Below are 27,791 nucleotides of genomic sequence, written 5' to 3'. Positions count from 1 at the left end.
AAGTCTATGGGAGGGGGCGTGACGACTGCCACGCCCCCTCCCATAGACTTGTATTGAAAGGGGCGGGACGTGACGTCACGAGGGGCGGAGCCGTGACGTAACGATGCTCCGGCCCCTGTACTGCCCATCATTACGTGCAGAGCGAACTCGCTCTGTGCTGTAATGAGAGCCGCGGTGCCGCAGCGGGGATCCCAGGGCTCCCCAGCAGCAGGACCGCGGCGATCTGACATCTTATCCCCTATCCTTTGGATAGGGGATAAGATGTCTAGGGGCGGAGTACCCCTTTAAGGAGTGGTTATTTAAGTTACTGTTGCCATTCTGTCAACTCGAACCATTCTGCCCATTCTTCTTTGAACTCAAGGAATTTTCATCCACACAACATTCTCCAAACTTTAGAGACGGATGTGCATGAAAATACCAGTAGATTAGCAGTTTAGAAAATACTCAGGCCAGCCAGTCTGACACTTTCTTCCCAATTCTGATGCTCGGTTTAAACTTCAGAAACATAGAATGTGTCGGCAGATAAGAACAATTTGGCCCATGTAGTCTGCCCAATAATCTAAATCCTATCAATAGTCCCTGGCCCTATCTTATATGAAGTATAGCCTTATGCTTTTCCCTTACAGCTTGCTTATCAGCCATATCTACATGCCTAAAAGCATTAAAGGGGTACTCCTCTCCTCAGCGTTTGGAACAAACTGTTCCGAACGCTGGAGTCAGGAGCTTGTGGAATGATAGCCCCGCCCCTCATGACATAATGCCCTGCCCCCTCAATGCAAGTCTATGGGAGGGGGTGTGACAGGCCATCACGCCCCCTCCCATAGACTTGCATTGAGGGGGTGGGGCATGACCTCATGAGGGGCAGGGCTATGACGTCACCAGCTCCCAGCGCTGGCTCCAGCGTTCAGAACAGTTAGTTGCAATTGCTGAGCAGCGGAGTACCCCTTTAAGTTGCTGTCAGGGGATTGGCGATTAGTAATTTTTGTAAAACAATTGACCTAATAATTTGGCCACTGAGTGTATACCGATGTCTTCTCATGTGACACAGGGAGTTTTGGGCATCATGGCCTGAGTGAGACGGCTACTTCTGCACACACAGCCCGTCTACAAGTCAAAGGTGAATCTCATGATTCTTCATAAACTAAGGACTTACATTAATTCTTCTGAACTGTGTGAAATACGATCTGTAAAAAGACGGAAGTCCAAGTAGAGAATTCTCTAGGTCCATCAGCCGACACGTCTCTCCTTCAAGCATTACATTGGAAGCATGAAGATGACCATAGGGAAAACCCCGATCATGTAAAAACTTGAGTACCTGAAGGATATATAGAGAAATTCATCTACAGCAGGGAGAAGCGATACAACCAGGTCTGAAAAAATCTATGAAGATTAACAGATGATCCTGAATGGCGCTCAATTCCCTCATTCATTTATGTCACATACCGGCAGCATCTCAGACTATTAACATGCACATCAAATGGGCACTGTCAGATACAAAAACTTTTGATATGTTGTAAAGCATGCAAAACCAATAGGTTATCAATTGCTTTCATTAGAAAATTTTCAGTATTTCATACTGAAAAAGCCAGTCAATCAACTGCCCCCCCGCCTGCTTGGACACATACTAGTCCTGCTGTGTCCATGCATCATCACCTATGTCATGGACACACTTCCTTGATTGACAGCAGGAGGTTGGGATAGGACGACGGGATATGAAGTCAAAAGCTTCCTCCTTTGTTTAATTTTCTTCCCCTACAAGGATTAGGAAGGAAAAGCCGGGCAACACCAGGTACTCAGCTAGTATGTATGCGTGTGTGTGTATATGTATATATATTTATATATATATATATATATATATATATATATATATATATATATATATATATACACACACACACATATACACATACACACACACACATATATATATATATATACACAAAGTACAGACCAAAAGTTTGGACACACCTTCTCATTCAGAGTTTTCTTTATTTACATGACTATGAAAATTGTAGATTCACATTGAAGACATTAAAACTATGAATTAACACATGTGGAATTATATACATAACAAAAAAGTGTGAAAATATGTCATATTCTAGGTTCTTCAAAGTAGCCACCTTTTGCTTTGATTACTGCTTTGCACACTCTTGGCATTCTCTTGTTGAGATTCAAGAGGTAGTCACCTGAAATGGTCTTCACTTCACAGGTGTGCTGGTGTGGAGGAGGAGGTGTGATGGGGTGGGGGTGCTTTGCTGGTGACACTGTTGGGGATTTATTCAAAATTGAAGGCATACTGAACCAGCATGTCTACCACAGCATCTTGCAGCGGCATGCTATTCCATCCGGTTTGTGTTTAGCTGGACCATCATTTATTTTTCAACAGGACAATGACCCCAAACACACCTCCAGGCTGTGTAAGGGCTATTTGACCAAGAAGGAGAGTGATGGGGTGCTGCGCCAGATTACCTGGCCTCCACAGTCACCTGACCTGAACCCAATCGAGATGGTTTGGGGTGAGCTGGACCGCAGAGTGAAGGCAAAAAGGGCCAACAAGTGCTAAGCATCTCTGGGAACTCCTTCAAGACTGTTGGAAGACCATTTCAGGTGACTACCTCTTGAAGCTCATCAAGAGAATGCCAAGAGTGTGCAAAGCAGTAATCAAATCAAAAGGTGACTAGAACCTAGAATACGACATATTTTCACACTTTTTTGTTATGTCTATAATTCCACATGTGTTAATTCATAGTTTTGAAGCCTTCAGTGTCAATCTACAATTTTCATAGTCATGAAAATAAAGAAAACTCTGAATGAGAAGGTGTGTCCAAACTTTTGGTCTGTACTGTGTGTATATATATATATATATATATATATATATATATATATATACATATACATACACACACATACACAGTCATGGCCGAAAATGTTGGCACCCCTGAAATGAAGTATTTCTCACAGAAAAGGATTGCATGGAACTAAACCAAAAAAGGGAGGTAAAAAAAGCTAATTGGACATGTCACACCAAACTCCAAAAATGGGCTTGACAAAATTATTGGCACCCTTTCAAAATTGTGGAAAAATAAGATTGTTTCAAGCATGTGATGCTACTTTAAACTCACCTGGGGCAAGTAACAGGTGTGGGCAATATAAAAATCACACCTGAAAGCAGTTAAAAAGGAGAGAAGTTCACTCAGTCTCTGCATTGTGTGTCTGTGTGTGCCACACTAAGCATGGATAACAGAAAGAGGAGAAGAGAACTGTCTGAGGACTTGAGAACCAAAATTGTGGAAAAATATCAACAATCTCCAGAGATCTAGATTTGCCTTTGTCCACAGTGCGCAACATTATCAAGAAGTTTGCAACCCATGGCACTCAATGCAGGATAGGCCGAATGGTGTATAAGCAGCCCCAAACAAGTTCCAAAGATATTCAAGCTGTCCTGCAGGTACAGAGAGCATCAGTGTCAGCGCAAACTATCCGTCGACATTTATATGAAACGAAACACTATGGCAGGAGACCCAGGAGGACCCCACTGCTGACACAGAGACATAAAAAAGCAGGACTACATTTTGCCAAAATGAACTTGAGTAAGCCAAAATCCTTCTGGGAAAACGTCTTGTGGACAGATGAGACCAAGATAGAATTTTTGGTAAAGCACATCATTCTACTGTTTACCAAAAATGGAATGAGGCCTACAAAGAAAAGAACACAGTACCTACAGTGAAATATGGTGGAGGTTCAATGATGTTTTGGGGTTGTTTTGCTGCCTCTGGCACTGGGTGCCTTGAATGTGTGCAAGGCATTATGAAATCTGAGGATTAGCAACGGATTTTGGGTCGCACTGAACAGCCCAGTGTCAGAAAGCTGGGTTTGCGTCCCAGATCTTGGGTATTCCAGCAGGACAATGACCCCAAACATATGTCAAAAAGCACCAAGAAATGGATGGAATCCAGATCTAAATTCCATTGAACCCCCCTGGGGAGAGAGCTTAAAATTTCTGTTGGGAAAAGGCGCCCTTCCAGTAAGAGAGGCCTGGAGCAGTTTGCAAAGGAAGAGTGGTCCAACATTCCGGCTGAGAGGTGTAAGAAGCTTATTGATGGTTATAGGAAGCGACTGATTTCAGTTATTTTTTCCAAAGGGTGTGCAACCAAATATTAAGTTAAGGGTGCCAATAATTTTGTCCAGCCAATTTTTGGAGTTTGGTGTGACATTATGTCCAATTTGCTTTTTCTTCCAATACACACAAGGGGAATAAACATGTGTTTAGCAAAACATGTGTTACTGCAATCCTTTACTGTGAGAAATACTTCAAAATTTTAGGTGTGCCAACATTTACAGCCATGACTATATATATATATATATATATATATATATATATATATATTTATATTACATTTTTTAATTATTATTTTTTTTATTGTACTATGTGATGTGTTGTTGCACTTTTTCATATCTCTATTTCCTCCCAAGCCCCCTCCGACCTATTTGCGGCCCCCAGATGTGGTCTAGAAGCCAAAAACAACCAAGGCAGGACGTTATGCAATTTGTGTAGCTCCCAGTGACATTAATGGGAGTTGCGCCAACAGTATAGATCCACAAGGAAGGTTTCGTCAGCAGAACTCCATTCAGAATGCACACGTTTTATTGCTTTACAGAATCAAACATTCTGTATTATTTTGATTGGAAATGTGAGTTTTTTTAATCTTCCCATCACAGATTTGCAACAAGACCAGAACAATACCTCTAAGATCTGTCTCCCAAATGTCTTGATTTGCTGCAGCTCCAGCCCTTGGATTTTTCTGGGATTACAGTATTTCTTAAGAAAGGGATCTTTAGGTTTGGCCTAGAAGAGACGAACAATCACCTGACTGAGAATGGCTAAAAATAAACCAGGAAATACAGATAGAAAAAAATCCTGATGTGCTGAGAGAAGACTGAACCTTGTGCAACCCTCAGCCTGCGTGCATTATAGTCATTTATATTAACGTAGAGGATAAATTCATCAGCTTTCCACAAACCCTGAAAGGCAATCAACCCTGTATTATTAGAATTTCATTCTTCATAACAATGGGAACATACAGTATACACCAGCGTTTCCCAAACGGTGTGTCTCCAGTTGTTGCAAAACTACAACTCCTGTCCTGCTGAGAGTTGTAGTTTTGCAACAGCTGGAGGCACACTGGTTAGATAACACGGATATATATATATATATATATATATATATATATATATATATGATTCAGGGTAATTCAGAATACTCTTTAGAAAACTGTAATGGCTGCTATTAGTTTTCTTCCAGGAGCTACATCCTGTGCGAGTTTACAAAGAAATAACAGCGAAGTATATTAAAACTTTCCACATAAATACAATGAAGTTTGTAGGTATTCAATTGAAACAATAACATTTTGTTAGATTGTAATTATATGGAGGTTTCTTTATTCTTGATGTGAAAATGTAGTTAGAGTTCTCCTTTAACAGGGCTGTAATGTCACAATATTCACATGGGCACTGTCAGAATCAAAAACCTATTATGTGTTGTACATCTTGGAAAAACACCAAGCTTTCTTATATGGGAAGGGGGGGGGGGGGTTACAGGGCAGCCTGTAGTGATTGGATGAAGAGACACAACAGATCAGACTCAGGGAGGAGGTGAACCTACATAACCTACACATTTTTCTGTGATATGACACATTTTTCTGTGGTATGCTTTAAAGGGGTACTCCACCCCTAGACATCTTATCCCCTATCCAAAGGATAGGGGATAAGATGTCTGATCGTGAGGGTCCTGCCGCTGGGGAACCCCGCAATATAGCATGCGGCACCCACCTGTTTCTGCTCTGGAAGCGCTGGAGGGTCTGGGTCCCGACCACGGGAACAGAAGTTGGTGACGTCACGACTCTGCCCCCGTGTGACGTCACGCCCCGTCCCCTCAATGAAAGTCTATGGGAAGGGGCGTGACGGCCATCACGCCCCCTCCCATAGAATTGCATTGAGGGGACGGGGCGTGACGTCACACGGGGGCAGAGTCGTGACGTCACCAACTTACGTTCCCGTGGTCGGGACCCAGACCCTCCAGCGCTTCCGGAGCCTAAACAGGTGTAGTATGATCTAAGCGGGATGGCTTTTTGGGTACATACTTTATAAGCATTACTATTTTGTAAGGAAAACCCTCATCCATATTTCCCTCTTCTTGACATCATATTAGCAAGATGGACAGACACAACAAACCGTGTTTTCTGCCATAGAGGACTTTTCCTGGTGATAAGAGACAATTACAGGAGGTTTCAGCAGTCGGACCCACAGCGCTCAGCAATCCGCCATCACATAAGATAACAATTTTAATGGAAATACATATTTAAGGAATAATGTTTCTCCAAGCTAAGGCTCGGTTCACACAATGTATTTTACAAGCAAAAGGAGTCTCAAATTTTTAGACATTTCTTGCATTTGGACCATTTCTGGAGCAGTTTTTTTTTTGTTTATAAGGCTGCCAACCAAATTAAAGGGGTTATCCAGGAAAACCTTTTTTTTTATGTCAACTGGCTCCAGAAAGTTAAACAGATTTGTAAATTACTTCTATTAAAAAAATCTTAATCCTTTCAGTACTTATGAGCTGCTGAAGTTGAGTTGCTCTTTTCTGTCTAAGTGCTCTCTGATGACACGTGTTTCGGGAACTGTCCAGAGTAGAAGCAAATCCCCATAGCAAACCTCTTCTACTCTGTGCAGTTCCTGAGACATGCAGAGATGTCAGCAGAGAGCACTGTTGCCAGACAGAAAAGAACAACTCAACTTCAGCAGCTGATAATTATTGGAAGGATTAAGATTTTTTTAATAGAACTCATTTACAAATAGGTTTATCTTTCTGGAGCCAGTTGATATATATATAAAAAAAAAAAAAAAAAAAAAAAAAAAAAAAACTTTAACACCCCTTGGAAGCAGCTACACAAAAACAAGTCATGTTTAGTGAAAGCTACTGAATGGAAATAGCAAAAACACAGAAGTCCAGTCATATAAGGTTACCTTGTAGATTAGATCCTTTAATGTTCCCTTTTCATTGAACGGCCTGATAACAAGGGCAGAGGATTCGCTGGCTGTGGCAAACGTGACGCGGTGAATATATGGATGCTGCAAAAAAAAATAGGACAAAATCTATGGAGTTATCTATTAGTCAGGCTGTAAAGTAAAAGGGACATTATACTATACTAAGCAACAAGCACCAAATATTAAAGGGGTACTCCGGTGGAACACTTTATTTATTTTTTTTTTTTTTAAATCAACTGGTACCAGAAAGTTAAAACAGTTTTGTAGATTACTTCTATTAAAAAAAATCTTAATTCTTCCAGTACTTATTAGCTGCTGAATACTACAGAGGAAATTCTTTTCTTTTTTGGAACACAGAGCTCTATGTTGACATCACGAGCACAGTGCTCTCTGCTGACATTTCTGTCCATTTTAGGAACTGTCCAGAGCAGCATATGTTTGCTATGGGGATTTTCTCCTACTCTGGACAGTTCCTAAAATGGACAGAGATGTCAGCAGAGAGCACTGTGCTCGTGATGTCAGCAGACAGCTCTGTGTTTCAAACGGAAAAGAATTTCCACTGTAGTATTCAGCAGCTAAGTAGTACTGGAAGGATTAAGATTTTTTTAGCTGGAAGGATTAAGATTCAGCAGAGAGCACTGCTCGTGATGTCAGCAGAGAGCTCTGTGTTCCAAAAAGAATTGAATTTCCTCTGTAGTATTCAGCAGCAAATAAGTACTGGAAGGATTAAGATTTTTTTAATAGAAATAATTTACAAATCTGTAACTTTCTGGCACCAGTTGCTAAAAAAAAAAAAAAAAAAGTTTTCCACCGGAGTACCCCTTTAAATGAGTAGTCCATTGGTGAACCCAGTGGTGAACAACTTATCCCCTATCCTAAGGAAAGGGTATAAATTTGAGATTGCGGGGGGTCCGACTGCTGGGGCCCCCTGCGATCTCCTGTACGGAGCCCCGACAGCCCGCGGGAAGTGGGCGTGTCGACCTCCGCACGAAGCGGTGGCCGACACGCCCCCTCAATACAACTCTATGCCAGAGCCGAAGCGCTGCCTTCAGCAATCTCGGGCTCTGCCATAGAGATGTATTGAGGGGGCTTGTCTGCCGCCGCTTCGTGCGGGGGTCGACACCCGCTATCTGGCCGGAGAGCATGGCCCCCGTACAGAGAGATCGCAGGGGGCCCCAGCGGTCGGACCCCCCGCGATCTCAAACTTATCCCCTATCCTTAGGATAGGGGATACGTTTTTCACCACTGGACTACCCCTTTAACAATGTTGAAAGATGACTGCAGACACTAATAAGTGACACATTGGAGGAGCACATTTAATGGTCGGTACAATGTTACATGGTGAACATTCACATGAAGAAAGTCATGGGAGAAACATGTCACATTCTATTTTTTGACCCGAATATATCTGACTCCATTAGGTTTTTCAGGCTGCACACGAGTTGTGTTATAAACATTTACGGATGCCAGTGGAGTGTGAATGCCCAGAGCTGTAAACACAAAACTGGTAAATCTTTCCAGAGAATGATGTCATGGAAAGATACAAGGTCATGTAGTAATAAAGGCCAACTCTAACCTAATATACTCATGATGTAGATCTTTCCAGATCTGCGTCCCAGACTTAAAAAGACATTAAAGGGGTACTCCCGTGGAAAACTTTTTATTTTTATCAACTGGTGCCAGAAAGTTAAACAGATTTGTAAATTACTTCTATTAAAAAAAATCTTAATCCTTCCAGTACTTTTTAAGGGCTGTATAGTACAGAGGAAATGTTTTTCTTTTTGGATTTCTCTTCTGTCACAACCACAGTGATCTCTGCTGACCATTATAGGAACTGTCCAGAGCAGCATATGTTTGCTATGGGGATTTTCTCCTGTATTGGACAGTTCCTAAAATGGACAGCAGAGAGCACTGTGGTCGTGACATAAGAGAAATCCAAAACTAAAAATGTTTTCTCTGTAGTATACAGCCCCCAAAAAGTAACAGAAGGATTAGATTTTTTTAAATAGAAGTAATTTACACATCTGTTTAACTTTCTGGCACCAGTTAATCTAAAAAACAATAAATAAATTTTTTAAAAATTCCACGGGAGTACTCCTTTAATCTAATGTCTATAGTTAAAGTTTTAGGAGTTGTTTAAAAAAAAATAATAATAATAATTATACAGCATATGGGAAGTAACTGTGATGATAACCATCTTATGTGTATGCTGCAATGCCAAGTGCATGCATTCTATAGATAACTGTTATGCAGCTTCCTATAAGGCAGTGTTTTCCAACCAGTTTGTCTCCAGCTGTTGCAAAACTACAACTCCCAGCATGCTGGGAGTTGTAGTTTTGCAACAGCTGGAGGCACCCTGGTTGGAAAACACTGCTATAAGGATCAATCATGTTGCAGGATTGTGGTAGTAGCAAAAGCATTGGGAAGCAACCGATACTCACAGTCCATGACGGCAGCAGCTTTATCGCACACTGAAAGTCTTTATCCTGCAGGTATTTATCAGGACCTAAATCCGCCTAAAATACAAAAGCACAAGTGCCGCGGTCAGTTCTGGCTGATCTCAGTACTGGGGAGGTCACGGCACTGGAATCCGGACCGCCACTGTGCAGAACTGGCAGGAACCACTTGTTTGACCAACAACATAATCTTACCAAAGGTTGTATACTCTGTCTGTGCGATCATATAGAAATAGGGACAACAAAATATATAAACTAGAGCTAGCAAAACAAAGTACCATATTTTTTGCCGTATAAGAGGCACTTTTTCTTCCCCTGGGGGGGGGGGGAATCAGTGCGTCTTATACGGCGAATACACCCTTATCGCGGCGGTCCCTGCGGCCATCAACAGCCGGGACCCGCGGCTAATACAGGACATCACCGATCGAGTCTCATTGTGCGGCTCGGTCCCCATGGAAATCCCCTGGCTACGGTCCCGGCACGTTGCCTTGTAACCAGCTGCTTCACCATTTGTTAACATTAGCAACCAATCACTTTTTAGGAGGTCCCCTGTCTGAACCTTTTATCTTTAGAGGGTACTTGTCCTGTTAAAGGGGTACTCCGGTGGAAAACTTTATTTTTTATTTTTTAAATCAACTGGTGCCAGAAAGTTTAACAGATTTGTAAATGACTTCTATTGAAAAATCTTAATCCTTCCAGTACTTTTTATCAGCTGTATGCAACAGAGGAAATTATTTTCTTTTTGAATTTCTTTTTGTCTTGTGCACAGTGCTCTCTGATAACACCTGATGCCCAGAGCAGGAGAAAATCCCCATTGCAAACCTATGCTGCTCTGGACAGTTCCTGACATGGACAGAGGTGTCAGCAGAGAGCACTGTGGACAAAACAAAAAAGAAATTCAAACAGAAAAGAATTTCCTCTGTAGCATACAGCTGCTAAAAAGTACTGGAAGGAGTAAGATTTTTTAATAGAAGTAATTTACAACTCTGTTTAACTTTCTGACACCAGTTGATTTAAAAAAATTTTTATCCAACGGAGTACCCCTTTAAAGGTTAATAAACGATGGTGAAGAGAACTGGAAAATCTGACCTAATAGCACAATTATAGCAAATATTTATCAATGTCCCCAACAGAAGGTCCCATTATATTGTACAGCATATAAAGCACATGATAGGCGCCTACCCAGCTCAAGACAAGGGGCTCTTTGGGTTGATTTTTACACTTCATTAGGACATATCTTTTCCGTAGTCTCCAACCTACAGAAGAGAAACAACAGACATGTGGCCAAGCACTCACCATGACACTTTGTATAATATTCTTCTCTTTACTCACCTATGTCTTTCAAGGGCTCAACCACCTCAAATTTTGGCTCTGATCGGAAAAACATTGACACTTGCTGCAAAGCAATTTCTGCAAAGAAAGAAGTAGAAGCATGACGGATACTGAACGACATTCAGGAGAGCGTGCCATAGTTTAAGGGGCCAGGAGCGAAAACTGTCACATGTTCACTCCCACACTTACCACAGGTACTGATGGGTAATGCGGGGGACGCTGATTCATATGATCCCTACCTTGCCCAGATCTGTCCACCCGCAATCTTAGTTTTTCTAGATAGGCAAATGTGGCTGTAACTGGCACATCAGGGTTTTCAGGAGCCTAGTGGCACTGTGACGTCTGCAGCGCCGCCCGCTTATGAATATTCATCCCCCGTCCCTCCGGCTCTCCCTCTCCCTGACGCTTCTAACTGGTCTTCACAGCCCATGTCCCGCCTCCTGACACGCGCAGTGAAGACCAGTTAGGAGCGGCAGGGAGAGGGAGAGCAGGAGGGAGGGGGGATGAATATTCATAAGCGGGCGGCGCTGCGGACGTCACAGTGCCACTAGGCTCCTGAAAACCCCGCCCGTTCCAGTTACAGCCACATTTGCATATACAGTGATCCCTCAACTTACAATGGTCTCAACATACAATAGTTTCAACATACAATGGGCTTTTCTGGACCATTGTAACTTGAAACCAGACTCAACATACAATACTACAGACAGTCCAGATCTGTGAAACATGTCACAACTGGAGGAACTGACCAATCAGAATGAGCATTTTACTGGTAAATCACCTGTATTACTGAAGTGTATGCACTGACTGGTGTCTGGTAACGCCCCCTACAGTCCAGGGAGGAACTACAAGTTCTGTACTACTGTTTACCTGTGCCAGGGTTAGTTGCTCCTTTGGAGACTAAGTAAGGGTGGCTCCATTTGGGACACTGTGTGTACTGAATAGGACCCTGAAGAAGTTCCTGTCCTCTACATAAACCATTGTTTCCCAACCAGGGTGCCTCCAGTTGTTGCAAAACTACAACTCCCAGCATGCCCAGACAGCCAACGGCTGTCTGGGCATGCTGGGAGTTGTAGTTTTGCAACAGCTGGAGGCACCCTGGTTGGGAAACACTGACAGTGATTTACAGCTCCCAGCAGATCTTTATTACTTTTATATAAGAACTTGCATTATCTATATTAGTTATCTACTTATTTTTCTTTAAAATCTAACTTTTTTCCTATTTTTGGATGACATTTTGGGGCTTCAGAACCAATTACCAGGTTTCCATAGAGTTATGGTCCCAACATACAATGGTTTCAACATACAATGGTCGTCCTGGAACCAATCAATATTGTAACTTGAGGGGCCACTGTATAGAAAAACTAAGAATGCGGGCGAACTGCTGGACAGATCTGGGCAAGGTAGGGATCATATGAATCAGCGTCCCCCACACTATCCGCCAGTACCTGTGGTTAGTGCGAGAGTGAACATCTGACAGTTTTCCTTTAAAAAAACAAAAACAGGTTAGGGTTCAATCACATTTAGCTTTTTGTCTCAGAAAAAGCACCGGACATATCTGTTTATCTGGGACAGATACTATTCGAAGTGGCATCTGTCAGTCATGAGCTATTTAAGTAAAGGGAACCTGTTAAAGGGGTACTCCAGTGAAAAACTTTTTTTTTTTTTTTAAACCAACTGGTGCCAGAAAGTTAAACAGATTTGTAAATTACTTCTATAAAAAAAATCTTAATCCTTCCAGTACTCATTAGCTGCTGAATACTACAGTGGAAATTCTTTTCTGTTTGAAACACAGAGCTGTCTACTGACATCATGAGCACAGTGCTCTCTGCTGACATCTCTGTCCATTTTAGGAAATGTCCAGAGTAGGAGAAAATCCCCATAGCAAACATATGCTGCTCTGGACAGTACCTAAAATGGACAAAGATGTCAGCAGAGAGCACTGTGCTCATGATGTCATCAGACAGCTCTGTGTTTCAAAAAGAAAAGAATTTCCGCTGCAGTATTCAGCAGCTAATAAGTACTGACGTACCCTCCCATTTTCCAGTTAAAGGGGTTATCCAGGAAAAAAACTTTTTTTTATATATCAACTGGCTCCAGAAAGTTAAACAGATTTGTAAATTACTTCTATAAAAAAAATTCTTAATCCTTTTAGTACTTATTAGCTTCTGAAGTTAAGGTTGTTCTTTTATGTCTAAGTGCTCTCTGATGACACGTGTCTCGGGAACCGCCCAGTTTTGAAGCAAATCCCCATAGCAAACCTCTTCAAAACTGGGCGGTTCCTGAGACAGTGTCATCAGAGAGCAGTAAGACAGAAAAGAACAACCTTAACTTCAGAAGCTCATAAGTACTGAAAGGATTAAGATTTTTTAGTAGAAGTAATTTACAAATCTGGTTAACTTTCTGGAGCCAGTTGATATATAAAAAAAAGTTTTTTCTTGGATAACCCCTTTAAATTCATTGCCCATGTGTCTAACTATGCCTGATGAAGCTGCTGTTGCAGTGAAACGCGTTGCATGATGGGAGAATAAACTAATATTGCTTTTATCCATTCGTTTTATTCTCTGTGTTCAGCGCCACGCTCAGACCGGTGGGTGTCCTCCTTTGAAGCACTCCGTTCTACTCAATGATTGACAGCTATCCGTGCTTCTAAAACCACCCACTTGACTCCTTAGCACATTCAGGGATAAGAAGAGTCAAGGCAGTCGCATGCTATCCATATGCACATTTATACACAGATAGCGGTCAATCATTGACTCAGCCACCATCATGAAGGAACAGGGCCAAGTTTCCTATGTGTAGAAGAATAGTACCTTGTCCAACCAGTCTGACATATCAGTCTTTGTACAAGCCTTAACCCCTTCTACCTTCCATGCTTGATGTTGCTCACATTGGTTTCTGTCCTCAATAGGTCTCAATGTAAATTCCAAAATGACCCCGCAGTATGACTATGTAGTGTGGGAAGAAACCCACACAAGAGCAACAAATAAGCTCAATGCAGATGTCTTCTTTGCTCGGGGGCTTAAAATCCAGGGGCCGGGCGAATGTCGTAATGCAACAATACTAACCACTGCACCACTCGGCTGCCCACATCGAATATTGAACGTTTGTATAACCACTAAGTAGTCTTACTATACCAATCTCTGTTTTTCCACCTACCACTATCTATAACCGTTTTTCCCAACCAGGGTGCCTGCAGCTGTTGCAAAACTACAACTCCCAGCATGCCCGGACAGCCAACGGCTGTCCGGGCATGCTGGGAGTTGTAGTTTTGCAACAGCTGGAAGCACCCTGGTTGGAAAACACTGATCTATAACCTACTTATTTTCGTAGGGTTAAAGGGGTACTCCGGTGGAAAAAAAATTTTTTTTTATTTATTTATTTTTTTAAATCAACTGGTGCCAGATTTGTAAATTACTTCTATTAAAAAAATCTTAATCCTTCCAATACTTATTAGCTGCTGAATACTACAGAGGAAATTATCTTCTTTTTGGAACACAGAGCTCTCTGCTGACATCACGAGCACAGTGCTCTCTGCTGACATCTCTGTCCATTTTAAGAACTGTCCAGAGTAGGAGAAAAATCCCCATAGAAAACATATGCTGCTCTGGACAGTTCCTAAAATGGACAGAGATGTCAGCAGAGAGCACTGTGCTCGTAATTCAGCAGGGAGCACTGTGTTCCAAAAAGAAAACAATTTCCTCTGTAGTATTCAGCAGCTAATAAGTACTGGAAGGATTAAAGTTTTCCACCGGAGTACCCCTTTAACCCTAGGAAAAGAAGTAGCGGTGTTAGTTTTGGTAACACTAAAAAATTACCAACTGTGCACACTGCAATACATCTGTATAGCATCCTGCAGACCTTCACTCACACTGCCCTGCACTATGCCAGCTCTTTCTATAGCTTTCATGGGGTTAATGTCAGATGTGATGTTCACAATGAAGGGTTTCTTTTGTCTTGTCACATTCTCAATAAAAACAAAACAAAAAAAGCCACAACAAAATAATAAAGAACCCATCAATGAATTTAATAGGTAAACTGTATCTAATGGGTGAAGCCCTCCTTTTAGGATATGTTCACACATTCTCCATCTGCCTAGTAAAGCACGACTTATGCTATCGTCTCCTCTATGGATTTGCTTGGAAAATGAAAACTAAATGTTGATAATGAAAACGAGAGACTGCAGCCTCTGCGAGGGACTGTGTGCAGCCCGGAGGCAGCGGCATCATCTGTTCTAGCTCCCCTCGTATTCCCATAGTACGGTGTGGTGAGGAAGCAGCAGCTGATAACCAGGTGTTCTCAGGAAACCACTGCAAACAATAGCCTATATTTAATGTGCCCATGTTTCAGAATGTGAAATGTTGCAGCGTCCTGCGAATCGGTATACAGGTGTGCGCTACTGGATGATGAATACAAGTAGGTTACTTTAGAAGCAAAAGGCAGGGATCGATTGGAACCAACCACTTTGTGATACCATACAGAGTTTAAACAAGGTCTTAAACTTTATTCAGTAAAAGCCAAAGCATAACACGTTTTGGAATTCTATGTTGTCTTCATCAGATGCAAATTCAGCAATCTAATGAAGAAACAGCATAGTCTTGAAATGTGTTATGATTTGGCTTTTACTTAATAAATGTAACCTTGGTTATAATCTGTATGGTCTCACAATATGGTTGGCACCTATCAATTCCAATTATTTGTCCTCAGTGACATAAAAAGTTCATATAAATTTAAAGCGGTATTCCTATTGCTAGAATGTGCAAGAACAATCTGTTCAGTGGGGCCAAACCTCTGGTAAATGGAGGAGAAAAAAAAATAAAAAAAAATAAAAAAAAGGACTGTGGCTGCTCCTATCTCCTAAGGCTAGGTTCTCATTGCCATTATGCTCCATCCCATTCAGCTCTTTATTTTGTGCTGAACGGACCCAAATCAGGGCAGAGCACAAATGACTTCACCGGGTCACCAGTGGGCCTCGACAGATCCCATTGACTTAAATGGGGTCAGTTGGAGTTTCAGAAGATTACTGGGGTTTAGCAATGAAAAAATGCATTTCTCCGCTACACTCCCCTTGTTATGATGGGCTTGCCGATGGAGCTCCAAAAAATGGAGACCAACAGCAATGTGAATGAGACTTAACACCTGCGGTGCATAGAATTGCAACATGACGCGATGCGTTATAGGTTCTGGTATGGCCGGCTGTTAAAGGCGCTACTGTGTAGGAAAACACTATAAGGGCTCGTTCACATGGGCGGATTACCTGTGGAATTTTACAGCGGATTTTGCTACCAAGGAAAATCTGCAAATCTGTCTCTATTATGGATTTTCTTAGTACATAAGAAGAATACAGTTCGGCTCTGCTGAGTACATTAATCACGGCCTTATACAGGCAATAGAAACAACAACTGATGAGTGAAGTATGAGGTGGTGCTCTGACTGATAAGTAGCAAGAATTCAAACTCACAGTGATAAGAAAAATAGTCTGCAACTCCCCAATCTTCATCTTCACGTAGTTTTAGTAAAACCTACTCACATACAGGAGTTACGGGAGAGGTGCAAAAGAGGGGGGGGGGGGGGGGATGCAGGCGACTGTAGACGTTTTGCACAGATTAGGCCAGATGAAGCACTAATCCGTACGAAACGGCTGCCGTCGCCTGCTGTACCCCCCCCCCCCCCGTCTTTTGCCCCTCTCTCGTACCTCTGTATGTGTGAGTATGCTTTAATAAAGCAACTAAGTGAAGAAGATTGGCGAGCTGCCGACTGACTATCTTTCTTATCATTGCAGATTTTCTGCTGACCCATTGAAGTAAATGGTAGCAAAATCAGCTGCGGAAATTCTGCAGGTAATCCGCCCGTGTGAACGTACCCTAAGGGTGCATTCACACCTGCCTATTTTTGGTGCAGTTTTGCTGCTGCAGATTTTGCTGTCCATTGACTTCAATGGGGAAAAATCTGCCACAGCAAATCTGCAGCAGAAAATACTTGTGAACGCACCCAAAAAACAGCAGTAGCACTACCAAAGCACTGATGTTCTTTCATAGCATTTCCTTTATGTTCTAGGCATTAGTAAGCATTAGTGAAGGTACTATTAGTTGCCCCCCCTTAGAAGAGTAATGTGGTAAGTGATAAATTATGGCATTTCCTTACATCATGCCATCACTACTGGAAAATCCCTTTAATGCATATTTATAGTACAGTGGTCCCTCAAGTTACAATATTATTTGGTTCCAGGACGACCATTGTATGTTGAGACCATAACTCTATGGAAACCTGGTAATTGGTTCTGAAGGCCAAAAATAGGAAAATGTGAAGATTGGAAAAAAAAATAAATGTAAATAAAATAAGTAGATAACTAATACAGATAAAGCAAGTCCTTACATATAAAAGTAATAGATCTGCTGGGAGCTGTAATCACTGTCTATGTAGAGGACAGGAGCTTCTTCAGGGTCCTGTACAGTACACACGGGGAGATTTATTAAAACCTGTCCAGAAGAAAAGTTGCTGAGTTGACCATAGCAACCAATCAGATCACTTCTTTCAGTTTTCAAAGGCCTTGTCAAAAATGAAAAAAGCGATCTGATTGGTTGCGATGGGTTTCTTCTGGACAGGTTTTGATAAATCTCTCCCAGCATCCTAAAAAAGTTAAAAAAAAATAGAGCCGCCCTTATTTTGCGTCCAAAGGAGCAGCTAATCCTGGCACAGGTAAAGAGTAGTACAGAACATGTAATACATCCCTGTACGTAAGGGGCGCTACCAGACAGCCAGTCAGTGCATACGCTTCAGTAATACAGGGGTTTTACCACTAAAATGCCATTTCTGATTGGTCAGATCTTCCCGCCATTGACAAGTTTCGCAGATCTGGACTGTCTGTAGCATTGTATGGTCAGTCTAATTTCAAGTTACAATGGTCCAGAAAAGACCATTGTATGTTGAAACTATTGTATGTTGAGGCCATTGTAAGTTGAGGAATCACTGTGTATATAGGACACACCAGCTGGACCACATACCAGTGTAATTTGCAGAATAGTTGCTGGGGTCAAGGAATTTCTTCACAGGTTCGTAGCTGCTAAGGATATGATTGGAGGTGATGTAGTTCAGATAATTCTGAAGTCCTTTCTGTCTCTCAGCAATAAATTCCCGATCCATGTTTCCTATTAGTTTCTTGGGTGGCAGAGGTAGACTTAAACCTGAGATCTGAAAAAAAAAAAATCTGAGTAAGCAAAAACACAGTTCATAAGTCATAAAAACCTAACCTAGAAAACAAACAAAGTTGTGCAGAAAGATAAGTCTGGATCATGATGTACGGTTTATTGCAGAGATATAATGGGGTTTTGCATATCAGGCATAATATGACTAATAACATTACACTAGATGATTCACTGTTTGTTCATTAAAGGGGTACTCCATGAAAACCTATTTTCTTTTAAATCAACTGGTGCCAGAAAGTAAAACAGATTTGTAAATGACTTCTATTAAAAAATCTTAATCCTTCCAGTACTTATTAGCTGTTGAATGCTACAGAGGAAATTCCTTTCTTTTTGGAACACTGATGACATCACGAGCACAGTGCTCTCTGCTGACATCTCTGTCCACTTTAGCAACCATGCATAGCAGATGCATAGCAGATGTATGCTAAGGGCAGCATGGTGGCTCAGTGGTTAGCACTGCTGCCTTGCAGTGCTGGGGACTTGGGTTCAAATCCCACTAAGGACAACAATAAATAAAGCGTTATTATTATTATAATAATAACGTCAGCAGAGAGAAATGTGCTTGTGATGTCATCATAGAGCATTCCAAAAAGAAAAGAATTTCCTCTGTAGTATTCAGCAGCTGATAAGTACAGGAAGGATTAAGATTTTTTAATAGAAGTAATTTACAAATAGGTTTAACTTTCTGCCACCAGTTGATTTAAAAGAAAAAAAGTTTTCACCGGAGTACCCCTTTAAGGGTACGGTCACACGTACGCAGATTTGATGTGCAGGATTTGATGCTGCAGATTTCAATGTAAACGAAATGACTGAGCACAGCTTCTAATCTGCAGTTACAAATCCTGCGCATCAAATCTGCCCAGGATCCTGTACGTGTGAACGTACCCTTACCGTACCCTGTAACAGTGGATCTGTCAGCTGGGACAGGCTGCAACCTGAGAGGGAAGGAGAAGCTGGACAGAGCCATGTGCATATACAGTGGGCCCTCAAGTTACAATATGAACTGGTTCTAGAATGACCATTGTATGTTGAGACCAGAATTATATGGAAAACTAGTAACTGGTTCTGAAGCCTCCAAAATGTCCTCCAAAAATAGGAAAAAGTGAGAATTCAAGAAAAATAAATAGATAACTAATACAGATAAAGCAAGTCCTTACATATAAAAGTAAGAAAGATCTGCTGGGAGTGAAAATCACTGTCTATGTAGAGTACAGGAGCTTCTTCAGGGTCCTGTATAGTAGACTGAAGAAAAGACAAAATGATCCAGCACTGGGAATATTCACAGCTTTATTGTATCCTCTTTAAAACAGCATGGCATAACTTCCACACTTCACACAGTCTGACACATCTTGACGCGTTTCGAGCACATGCGCTCGAAACGCGTCAAGATGTGTCAGACTGTGTGAAGTGTGGAAGTTATGCCATGCTGTGAACAAAGAACCGGTGAAGAAATTCCTTGACCCCAGCAACTATTCTGCAAATTACACTGGTATGTGGTCCAGCTGGTGTGTCCTATATACACAGTGATTCTTCAACTTACAATGGCCTCAACATACAATAGTTTCATGCGCTCGAAACGCGTCAAGATGTGTCAGACTGTGTGAAGTGTGGAAGTTATGCCATGCTGTTTTAAAGAGGATACAATAAGGCTGTGAATATTCCCAGTGCTGGAATATTTCGTCTTTTATTCATTGTTGGACACGCAGAGCCTAAGTGAGGATCCGCGCATGAATTGTGGCAGGTGAGCTGGACTTTTCTACATTTTCCTGTATAGTACACACAGTGGCTGACATTTATCATTGTCTTTAGACTGTATTTTGTGTTTACAAATGGTGCAAAAAAGGCGCAAGCAGGGTTTATTTGCGCCTTTTGGTTTACACATTTCTGCTGATTTTGAGTTGCAATCCACTGATTTTGGCAATACACATGATATGGAAGGGTTTTATGAACTGCACCTTTTTGTGAAAAGGCACAAAAAAGGCGCAAAGCCACTGAAAAGTGTCTAAAACTACACCAGCCCAGACTTAGCTTAGCTTTTTGGTGTATATGAAGAGAGAAATTTCAGAAAATGTGACCTGCACAAATTTTATCAAATGCTCTGTGACCTTTTAATAAATTTAGTGCTCCTACACATCACCAGCACACATAAAGAAAGGTGTAGAAAAATGCTTCACTTACACTACAATGATAAATGCTTCACTTACACCTACAATGATAAGTGCTTCACTTACACCTACAATGATAAATGCTTCACTTACACCTACAATGATAAATGCTTCACTTACACTACAATGATAAATGCCGGCCTATGTACTAAAAAGTAACATGGAGCCGCCCTCACCTGGTGTCCAAAGGAGCAGCTAACCCTGGCACAGGTAAAGGGCTACATTAACTACAACACATGTTGCATGGCTAAGGATGATAGTGACGCGTGCACCACAGCTAATGAAAGTTAACATGATCGTGTTGCAACACAACCCATCAGTCAAAGGAAATACAGCAGGGTTGGATATCTGGTGACTGTCAGGTTGCTTATAAAGATGTGTCAGCAAATGAAATGTTGCACCTCCCAGGAGTCAGTACACTGGCTGATGAATAAAAGTAAGATACTTTAGAAGCAAGGGACAGGGACTTGAGACCAAGGTCTTGAACTTTATTCAGTAAAAGCCAAAGCATAACACTTTTCAAGGCTATGCTGTCTTTATCAGATGCAAATTCAGCAATCTGATGAAGAGACAGCATAGTCCGGAAAAGTGTTACGCTTTGATTTTTACTTCTTTAACTTTAAGATCTTGGTATCTGGGAATCTCTGCATTTTTTCCCCAAAGACTTCTATGGGAAGGGGGGGAAAAAAAACAAAAAAAACAAACAAACAAAAAAAAAAAAAAACACAATGTGGATTTAAAGGGAATCAGTCATGTTTCACCTGCACTAACCTGTTGTTACAGGTGTGTAGTACGGGTCACAGATGATAACCATACTTACCTGTCCCCGTTTCGTAGTCCCACTGGCCCGTTATCTTTCTTGTTCATGCAGACAGGCTCAGTGTGTGGGCGGAGCTTAAGGAGTACGATGACCTCCCCGCTGCTGCTTCTTCGATGGGTACGGTTGCGAGCAGGCCTGATGACGTCACCATGATCCTGAAGAGTCTTCTGTGAACCAATCCTGCAGCCCGAAGGAGGAGGATAATGGGCCAACGGGACAATGACATGGAGACCGTTAAGTAGGTTACCATCAGTGTCACCTGTACTACACACCTGTACCAACAGGTTAATGCGGATGACACCAATGACAGTTTCCCTTTAACTGTCTTTTTTTCTGTTGCCCCTCCACCCCCTTAATTCATCAGTAGAAATCCTCTAGTTACATGATGAAAGTATCACCTGACGTGTACTGAGAAAAACGCAGGAGGGTGGGGGGGGGGGGGGGGTCGTCATTATTTTTATAAATAAATAAAAAAGGCCACAAAAATATATAGCATATTGGGAGTGTAACAGAGGAGTTATTTTTGCAGCTTTTTTTTTTTTCAGGTCAATGTAACATGTGACCAAGGGCCTAATTCCTGATATTTCGTGTGGCCCTTTGCTGCTATTACTTGAGGACAAGCGATGATTTTTCAGCAAATCAAATGACAACACCACTCTGTTTGGCTGATAATAGCCCTGTGTAATAGGGCCCTAAAAAACGATGTTCCAGAATATTAAGGAATGCGATTATTTACCTAAAACAGATGTTACAGTAAAGAGTTGAGACGTCCTCTTTAAGCTCGTTTCAAGCTTTCATTGACGCTTGGTTTTAATAAAGAAGACGAATCTTACAACACAGCTACTTTTATAAAAGGTGCCAAGAGAGTTTGAGAGATTTATACACATCTGATTTCACAGTCACAACTTAATCATAAAACCAGAACGCCGGGAATAAAGAATCTTTTGATCAGGGAAGGAGTAAAGTGTGGAGAGCGAAGTCATTTCATACACATAACAAATGACTGTTTGATTTTTATTAGGAACCCGTCTGACGCCGGAGCCCTGTGACTGATACAGAACAGCTATTCCAGGCTTCACTTCAAAGAAACAAAAAGAAAAAAAAACAAAACACAACTATGCCCGCATCACATAAAAGCGCTCTTACACTGTAATAAGCGTCAGTGAGAACTGCTTCCCGGAGATGCGCATCGACAGGATAAGATTACAGGGACAAACCTTAAAATAAACCTTACCGTCTTTGCTACGTTCACCTCCGCAAACCGGAAGTGACGTTACGCTCTCCTCCCGATGCGTTCCAAAGTGGAGTGCACGCCTGTCGCGCACGCATCTCTGCACGGATATATAATACAGGCAAATGGCTCATTCGGCACCATCCCTGTGCCGGACAGAAACATACATCGCTGCTTCCCACAGTAAGTACCCTCTCTGCTACCAACTACAACCTGTAGCCTGTAATAATCATCATCTGCACTATAACCTTCACTCCCTGCTACTAGCCTCTATCTTGATCATGCAGCACTGAGTCTCCCTTTATGGTGACAAGCCCCTTGTCTCTATATGTGGTCTGATGAATTACATATATATTATCTATAGATGATCACTTTTATACTCAGCACATATTAATGGGCCATTACATCTACCACTCACCTCATCCACAAAATACCCCTACTATAGCCTGCAGCACATATTTTATATGGCGTTTAGCCCCTAGTTCAATACATGTATCTGATCACTACCCCAAATGGTATTCTCATGATCAGAACATAGCAATATTAGAGATGGGCTATGACACTAACACCTCTAAGGAACTCCCATCCTTATTATTAGAAGAGCGGCACATAACTTTAAAGGAAAACTGTCACTTGTTTTCTCCCGCACCGATACTGGTGGATAGTGCGGGAGACGCTGATCAAAATGAGCCCTACCTTGTCCGGATCTGCGCCGCCGTTCTCCCGCAATTTTAGTTTTATTATGTGTTGAAATCTTCCTGTAACTGGCATGGGCGGGGCTTCGGCGCTTAACTGGCACTGACGTCAGCGCCGCTTATGAATATTCATCCCCCTCCCTCCAGTTCTCCCTCTCTTCGCCGCTCCTAACTGGGGGGGAGGGGGATGAATATTCATAAGTGCCGAAGCCCCGCCCGTGCCAGTTACAGGAAGATTTCAACAGATAAAACTACAACTGCAGGAGAAAGGCGGCGCAGATCCAGACAAGGTAGGGCTCATTTTAATCAGCGTCTCCTGCACTATCCACCAGTACCTGTGGATAGTGCGGGAGAAAACAAGTGACAGTTTTCCTTTAATGTATAGAACATAGCTGCAGCACATATGAGCTTTCACTATGACTCTATGCAGGCCTATTGTTTATACTGGTTATTCTCTTTATATTAGACCTCTCTGGTCACCACATTTATCCAGTTGGTGGATGCTGGAGGGCACTTGGCATAGGTAGGCTTAATGGTCTCCTTGGGCATAGTTTTCCAATTTCCAGTACCTAATATTCTGATTATACATACCTTGACAGGCTAAGCAACATTGGCACATAGGAGACCCCTACCCAAAACTTATATGGATGGAACTCTCCTCATTCAGGTCTAAGGTAGGGTCTCTCTCCCCTGTGCCCTCCACACCGTGTTTATATATTGGAATTCCCACATCCTTCATTTTGCCTCTAGCCCGCTTTAATGGCGATGCAAACTGATAACTCATCCCTTCTATACGGCACCACATACCTTCTCCGCATCCATCTCTAGGATAAGATAGCAGGTTCCAGGTGCAGGCAGGCCCTCATAAGAAAGGCCTCCCTGCAGTAACAGGTAGGGGGTCCTATGACCAGCAGGGTAAGAATCATGGAGAAGAAAACTATCCAGTTACTACGTTGGTTACCCACTATCTACTTTGTGTATACACTGAATTGTTACCATAATATATATTGATTGTGATCATTACTTTATATTGTGTTTTGTCTACAACTGCATATACTGTGCATTTTATAGTTAAACATTTAATAAAAGCTATGTTTTAGACCTCTGTGTTTTCCTATTCTGCCGTCTGATACAAAAACAATATGTTCTCTACTGGCCTTATTCTGTAACCTGAACTTGTAGCCTGATCACACAGACGGCTTTTGCGCATTTGTGCTCTATTTTCTAACCATCTGTCTGTAAAATCCAATTGGCGCACATTAAGCAGAGAGAATCCCAGGCACCCAAGTGAGCAGGGTGTGAAGCATGGCCGGCCAGCTCTACGTGCTTCATCTGATAAATAGAAATCATCAGTCCTGACAGATGACTGAAAATCCAATTACACCTGGAGGAGGCATGCTAAAAGAGCCAAAATGGCCATGAGATGGGGAACATGGGTCGTGGGCAATTCATTCTTGGCCGTGACACCTTCATTCAGGTCTGCATGGACTCCGGCACAATGTCAGATTAGGTCATATAAAGAGCATTTTGCAAACAGCTGGATAGAAAATGGGCAGACTGAAAAGAATTCCAGGGCTAATTCACACTGAGGAAATTAAGGCAGAATCCACAAGGAGTTAGACACAGATTCTGCATTAAATTCAGCCTTGAATCAGGATTTTAATAGGATTTCTGTGACTGTTCACACAGAGTAATTTCCATGGTGATATTTTCAAAGCAGATCGGAATTTCGTCAGAAGAATGGACATGTCAATTATTCAGCCAGAATCCGGACAGGACTTTCCGTGCCAAATAAATGATAATTCCACTTCATTTATGGTTTATTGGCCATGGAGCAGAAAGAGGATTTCTGCATTTTCCTAGACATTTCCTCAGTGTAAAAATACCCTTTAAACTTAGACTTTAAAAGAAGCTATTAAATGTGCAAAAAAAAGACCACAAGGGGTCCCCATACCATTCAGAACATAATCCTGTCCGGCTGCAACATCATCTTTGTCCAAGCTGAAGAACAGGCTGGGACAAAGTCCAGTAAATGATGATGAGACAAGAACTCCTCTGTGCTCTCTGAATTGATTAGATTACAACACTCAATAAAGCACAGCAGACTCAGGGAGGAAGTGAATGCATTATGAGTGAGGACGGTTCAGTGCCTGCCTCAGACACGCCCCTTTCTGAGCAGTGGATGTCAGAATGAGAGAGCAATAAAACAGAGGGATTTGTGAACCAAATACAGAAGCTAGACACATAAAACCTGTAAGAAATCTGCATGACCTAGTAAGTAACATATATAAGCATTATAGATATATTTTTCTCTATGGCAGGTATGCTTTAAGCAAACTAAAAGCAAATAAAATAGGGCCACATTCACATCACATTTCTGTTCTACACCTGGTATACACACTTGTGTACTTGAAAACGCAATGCAAACATGCAGCCCTACATAGCCATAGACTTCTACCGAGCAAAACTTTGAAAAGATTTTGTCAAATTGTGTACATTTGGTTGGGTTTACATTTTAGACTTTTTTAAAGGCTGCAAAATTGTAGACTAGCATGTTTTTTTTTAAATAATTATTTATTTATTCATTTTTCAAGTATGGATGATGCACAGGCTTTTTTTTATTAGTTTATTTCCTTACACCGAGTGCCACAAAAACAAACACCCAAAAATGCAGATGTTTTTACATAACAAAAATTAATACGTTTTAAGTAAACAAAAACATTATGTCGTTGACCACTACTTGGGGCAGCCATGATGGTGTCTTTAGTGCTAGGACACCCACATCTATATACTTTGTTGCAAGCAAAGTAGAAGCGTGGGGCGGCACTGCTATATAACTGTCCACCATCTATTACCTGGTAACTGTAGAGGTGCCGGATAATCAGAGCAGTCACAATCCAAAAACCAGTCTTTCTGTGCTCAGTGGCAATAGTGCAAGACCAAAATGTAAAGCAAACAAAGAGAAGGATGCTCACGGCACTCGATACGCTGGCATGAAAGGTCCAGTAGAAGCCGCAGGAGTGGTGAAACACTCGTTGACCTGACCTGTCCCTCTTGTCTCCACTCCCGATGTCTGTGAATCCTTTTGTTTGAAATAAAGAAGCACCTTTCATGCCAGCGTATCGAGTGCCGTGAGCATCCTTCTCTTTGTTTGCGCTATATACTTTGTTATGACAAAATAATCTGCATATTACAGCAAAGTGATGCCCCTCATGTCCATTGATTTACATAGGTGTCAGTCTTCTCTGCAGTACTTGCATTCTATCATAAATCAGGAAGATTAGGATGAAGTTCACAAGTTCTTGTGCCAGAAATATTCTGGATAATCCAAATTAGATTAGATGCTGGATTAGAGGAAGAAAACTGTACTTCTTAGAAAAACTACCGTATTTTTCGCCGTATAAGACGCACTTTTCCTTCCTTGGGGGGGGGGGGGGGGGGGAAAGTTGGTGCGTCTTATACGGCGAATACACACCTATCGCGGTGGTCCCTGCGGCCATCAACGGCCGGGACCCCCAGCTAATACAGGACATCACCGATCGTGGTGATGCCCTGTATTAACCCTTCAGACATGGCGATCAAAGCTGACCGCCGCGTCTGAAGCAAAAGTGACACTAACCTGGCTGCACCTGGAGGGACCTTACCTGCCTCCTCGGTGTCTGCTCTGTGTCGGGATCCCCTGCATGGCCGGCGCTCTCCTTCGTCGTCATCACGTCGTCGCGCACGCCGCCCCATCATCCAATAGGAGCAGCGCACGTAGCGACGTGATGGCGGTGACGGAGAGCGAGATACCGGGCAGCAGAGACGTTCGAGCGACGGGGACACCCCGGGGGCGCGGTGACAGCGATGGAGGGAGACATCCAGGGCAGCGGTGACGGGTCCGGAGCGGCGGGGACACGTGAGTACTACCTCCTATACCAGTGGTCTTCAACCTGCGGACCTCCAGATGTTGCAAAACTACAACTCCTGGCATGCCCGGACAGCCAATGGCTGTCCGGGCATGCTGGGAGTTGTAGTTTTGCAACATCTGGAGGTCCGCTGATTGAAGATCACTGTGACCTATACTTTACATTGTATTCTAGATTTTCCTCATTTAAAATTGGGTGCGTCTTATACGCCAGAGCGTCCTATAGGGCGAAAAATACGGTAAGTCATGGTGTTTATTATGAAATGTAGTTCTAACGCTGTAGTAGCCTTAGATTACAACAAATCTATGCGCTAAAACAGAATCTAATAAATCGGCTGATTCATTAAAAAGGGGTATTCCGGCTTTATGCATCTTACCCCCTATCCTTTTGATGTATGATCTCAGGGGTCTCGCCGATGGGGACCCTCGCGATTTCAGTGCAGCCCCCGGAATTCCGTGCCGGGTGCTGCCTCTGAAACAGAGACAAGACGTCATATGGCCACGCCCCCTAGTGATGTCATGCCACTCCCCCTCCATTCATGTCTATGGGACGGCCGTCATGCTCAATGCTATCTAGAATGAATAAATAGAGGAAAACCATCACCAGGAAACATACTTTACCTGCAGACTGTTGTTGAGCATGTCAAAGTCACTGTATCTTCTAACTACCTGCAAGACATTACACAAATCTTACATGAAATAGCAATAATCCCTCATGTCCTTATACATTATTGATGGAAACAGGTAGTGAGCATGTGTTCTTGGTACTGTGTAAGATTTAGGGTACAAACGTGTCATTGAAAGCCAATGACCACTTCTAGCTTCACAAGAACAGAGCCAATGAAAAGGCAGACTATAGAGGTCCTAAGAGCACCTGGTGACGTGGCGGCTCAGTGGTTGGCACTGCCTATATGCATGAGGGCAGACCCTATATGC

The 27,791-nt window shown here is 42.3% G+C and overlaps 1 protein-coding gene across 6 annotated transcripts in view; it reads right to left on the bottom strand.

The window, feature by feature from the left end:
* Positions 1-27,791, bottom strand: part of PXK (PX domain containing serine/threonine kinase like) — a 107,820-nt gene that overhangs the window by 42,859 nt on the left and 37,170 nt on the right. For 4 of the 6 annotated variants that reach the window (XM_056524457.1, XM_056524459.1, XM_056524460.1 and 1 more), the window contains exons 3-10: positions 27,477-27,524; positions 17,837-18,023; positions 10,833-10,910; positions 10,683-10,756; positions 9,486-9,560; positions 7,024-7,128; positions 4,745-4,846; positions 1,154-1,315 (exon numbers count right to left, since the gene is read on the bottom strand). In XM_056524457.1, the coding sequence (XP_056380432.1) occupies positions 1,154-1,315; positions 4,745-4,846; positions 7,024-7,128; positions 9,486-9,560; positions 10,683-10,756; positions 10,833-10,910; positions 17,837-18,023; positions 27,477-27,524 (831 nt within the window). Of the gene's footprint in view, positions 1-1,153; positions 1,316-4,744; positions 4,847-7,023; positions 7,129-9,485; positions 9,561-10,682; positions 10,757-10,832; positions 10,911-17,836; positions 18,024-20,378; positions 20,654-21,022; positions 21,249-27,476; positions 27,525-27,791 lie in introns of those variants that run through there. The other 2 variants (XM_056524461.1, XM_056524463.1) reach the window with 2 other exon arrangements.

Source organism: Hyla sarda, chromosome 6, assembly GCF_029499605.1.
Source record: "Hyla sarda isolate aHylSar1 chromosome 6, aHylSar1.hap1, whole genome shotgun sequence".
Classification (NCBI taxonomy): Eukaryota; Metazoa; Chordata; class Amphibia; order Anura; family Hylidae; genus Hyla; species Hyla sarda.
The sequence above is the reverse complement of the archived record's forward strand: the minus strand, read 5'-3'. Positions and strand labels throughout refer to the sequence as shown.